At 53.1% G+C, this 2179-nt stretch overlaps 1 protein-coding gene across 1 annotated transcript; it reads right to left on the reverse strand.

The window, feature by feature from the left end:
- Positions 1–254: 254 nt before the first annotated feature.
- LOC109756344 (NDR1/HIN1-like protein 26) lies at positions 255–866 on the reverse strand. Its single transcript, XM_020315197.1, has one exon. It carries the CDS (start codon positions 864–866, stop codon positions 255–257), a length of 612 nt encoding a protein of 203 aa, XP_020170786.1.
- Between the last annotated feature and the right edge of the window lie 1313 nt (positions 867–2179).

The raw sequence follows: 2179 nt of genomic DNA on the forward strand, positions 1-2179 counted from the left end.
AAAAAGAGACAGCACGCAACCATTGCAGTGGTTGCATGCACGTGCCGTCGATCTTGTCCTAATTACTACTGACTACAGTAAGTACAAGAACATGGAGGAAGTACTACTAGTATAATTAAGCACACGACTACACATGTAAATATACTGGGTGTTCAGATTTGTTAATTCGATGATGGTGGCGCACTGGCAGTCCTGCATGACGACGGCCCTGAGCTCCACCTATACATGCAGATATACTCGGTGTTCAGATTTGTTCATTCGATGGTGGTGGCGCACTGGCAGTCCTGCACGACGACGGCCCTGAGCTGAGACGGCGAGACCGCAGCGGCGACACACTCGGCAGCGAGGATGCGGCTGCCGGACACCCAGACGGCCACCTTCCACCGGAGCCGCCCCTCCAGGCGCAGCGTCAGCAGCGCCGGCGACCGCCCGCCCGCCGTCGTTTCCTCCGCCGCCGAGGACGACGAGGAGAGCGCGGCGGAGAGCACAACGTCGCCCTGGGCCTGCTGGAACGGCGGGATCGGCGCAGCGGTGGCGAGCTGGAGTCCCGTGTAGGACGCTCGCGCCCGGAGGCCGTCGTAGAGCGCGAGGGCGTGCGCGTTGGGGTTGTGGACGACGAGGGACGCGTCGAGCAGCACCGTGCCCATGCCCCCCGTGGCGTTGGTGGTGGTGGTGGCGGTCAACAGCCTGAACCGCGGGCTGGAAGGGCGGAGGGTGAGCCAGAGCATGATGGCCAGGGCCAGCAGCAACGCCACCGCTGACGCCGTCGCGATCAGCAGCCGGCGCCGGCGCCTGCCGGAGTGGTGGCGCCTAGCCGCCGTGCAGTCCCTCGGGGCGCGGTCGGGGTCATCGGTGATGAGGGACATGGAGATGGCTTGAGTGCACCGCAGGCTGAGCTGCGTAGCTAGCTAGTGCAAGAGAGGAGAGCGCAAGAGAAGAGAGAGGAACGGTGTGTGTGGTGTATGTGAGAGACGAGCTATGACTGTGGGTGAAAGATGCTAAGGTAATATATGGAGTAATATATCAGTCATCATACTTACAATGTTTTCTTTGGTAAGTGATAATGTTAACTCTGTTGCTTGCTTGTTGCTACATCAACCACATCATGTTTTTCTCTCCTTTCTTCTTGTGGAGAGAAGTGAGGAGAAGAAAAGCACCTGCCCGGATGGAGATGGAAGATGGCTGGCACTGGCACTGGCTTGGCTACACATCACAAGATGCTAAAGTTGCCAAGGAAGATGGTTTGGTGAATCAGCCAGCAGTTATAGATCAGACAAGCACTTCTTCACCTGGGCTAAGGTAATTACGAAATCTAGCAATCGTCATTAAAGCTAGTAATAGAAAGGAAGAATGGAAGCAACCCTTCTCTTCTTCTTTTCTTTCTACAAAGCAGAGCTGATAGATGGATCGAGTAGCTCTGCCGGAGGTGGATTCTTGTTGTTTGGGTATGAAGCGTGAATGAACTGCCATCAATGAGGAAAAAGGGGCACACATATACCAAAGTGGATTCTCAAACATTCAAGTTCATCCTCAGCGCAGCAACTCCACTCAAATTATTCCTCTTATCACATTAATTTTTTTTTTCAAAACGGAGGCAAAATATTTGCCTCGTCGCTTAATTAAGAAGAAGAGAATTGCCGAGTTAATTTTCGGAAAACTGGGCGAAAACCGATACAAATGACCCGAAACAGGCTACTCAGGAAGCACGAAACACCGTGATCACATAGACAACCCGTCACATGCTCCTAACACACAGCAATCGTATCTCACCACACTTGCACAACTCAACAGAACCCTCATAAGAACACCAACAACGATGACTCGGACAATCAAAGCCACATCGACAACACAAGAAACTCAGCACCATCCATCAAGAAACCGCAGACGCCTTCCCATTAGCGCACACACCGGCCATATCAATATCCTCAACCACATGCACCTCCGACCCGAAGGACTCAGAAGACGCCTCTGGATGCTCACATGACAGACATGAATCATCTCCCTCACACGAGGGCACTAGTGAGTCCACCTTCATGTGCTTCACTGACAAAAGCAAAGCAGAGCTCAGACATAACTCCCTAATCTCGGGCATGGCTTGCAGCACCGGAGCCACGAGCATGGCGATGGATGTTGGGAATCGTAGCATAATTTAAAATTTTCCTACGCTCACCAAGATGCA

Source organism: Aegilops tauschii, chromosome 7 (assembly GCF_002575655.3).
Source record: "Aegilops tauschii subsp. strangulata cultivar AL8/78 chromosome 7, Aet v6.0, whole genome shotgun sequence".
In the NCBI taxonomy this organism is placed as follows: Eukaryota; Viridiplantae; Streptophyta; class Magnoliopsida; order Poales; family Poaceae; genus Aegilops; species Aegilops tauschii.

Coding starts and splice junctions, on each gene's coding strand:
- LOC109756344 (XM_020315197.1), bottom strand. CDS start 866: ATGTCCCTCATCACCGATGACCCCGACCGCGCCCCGAGGGACTGCACG.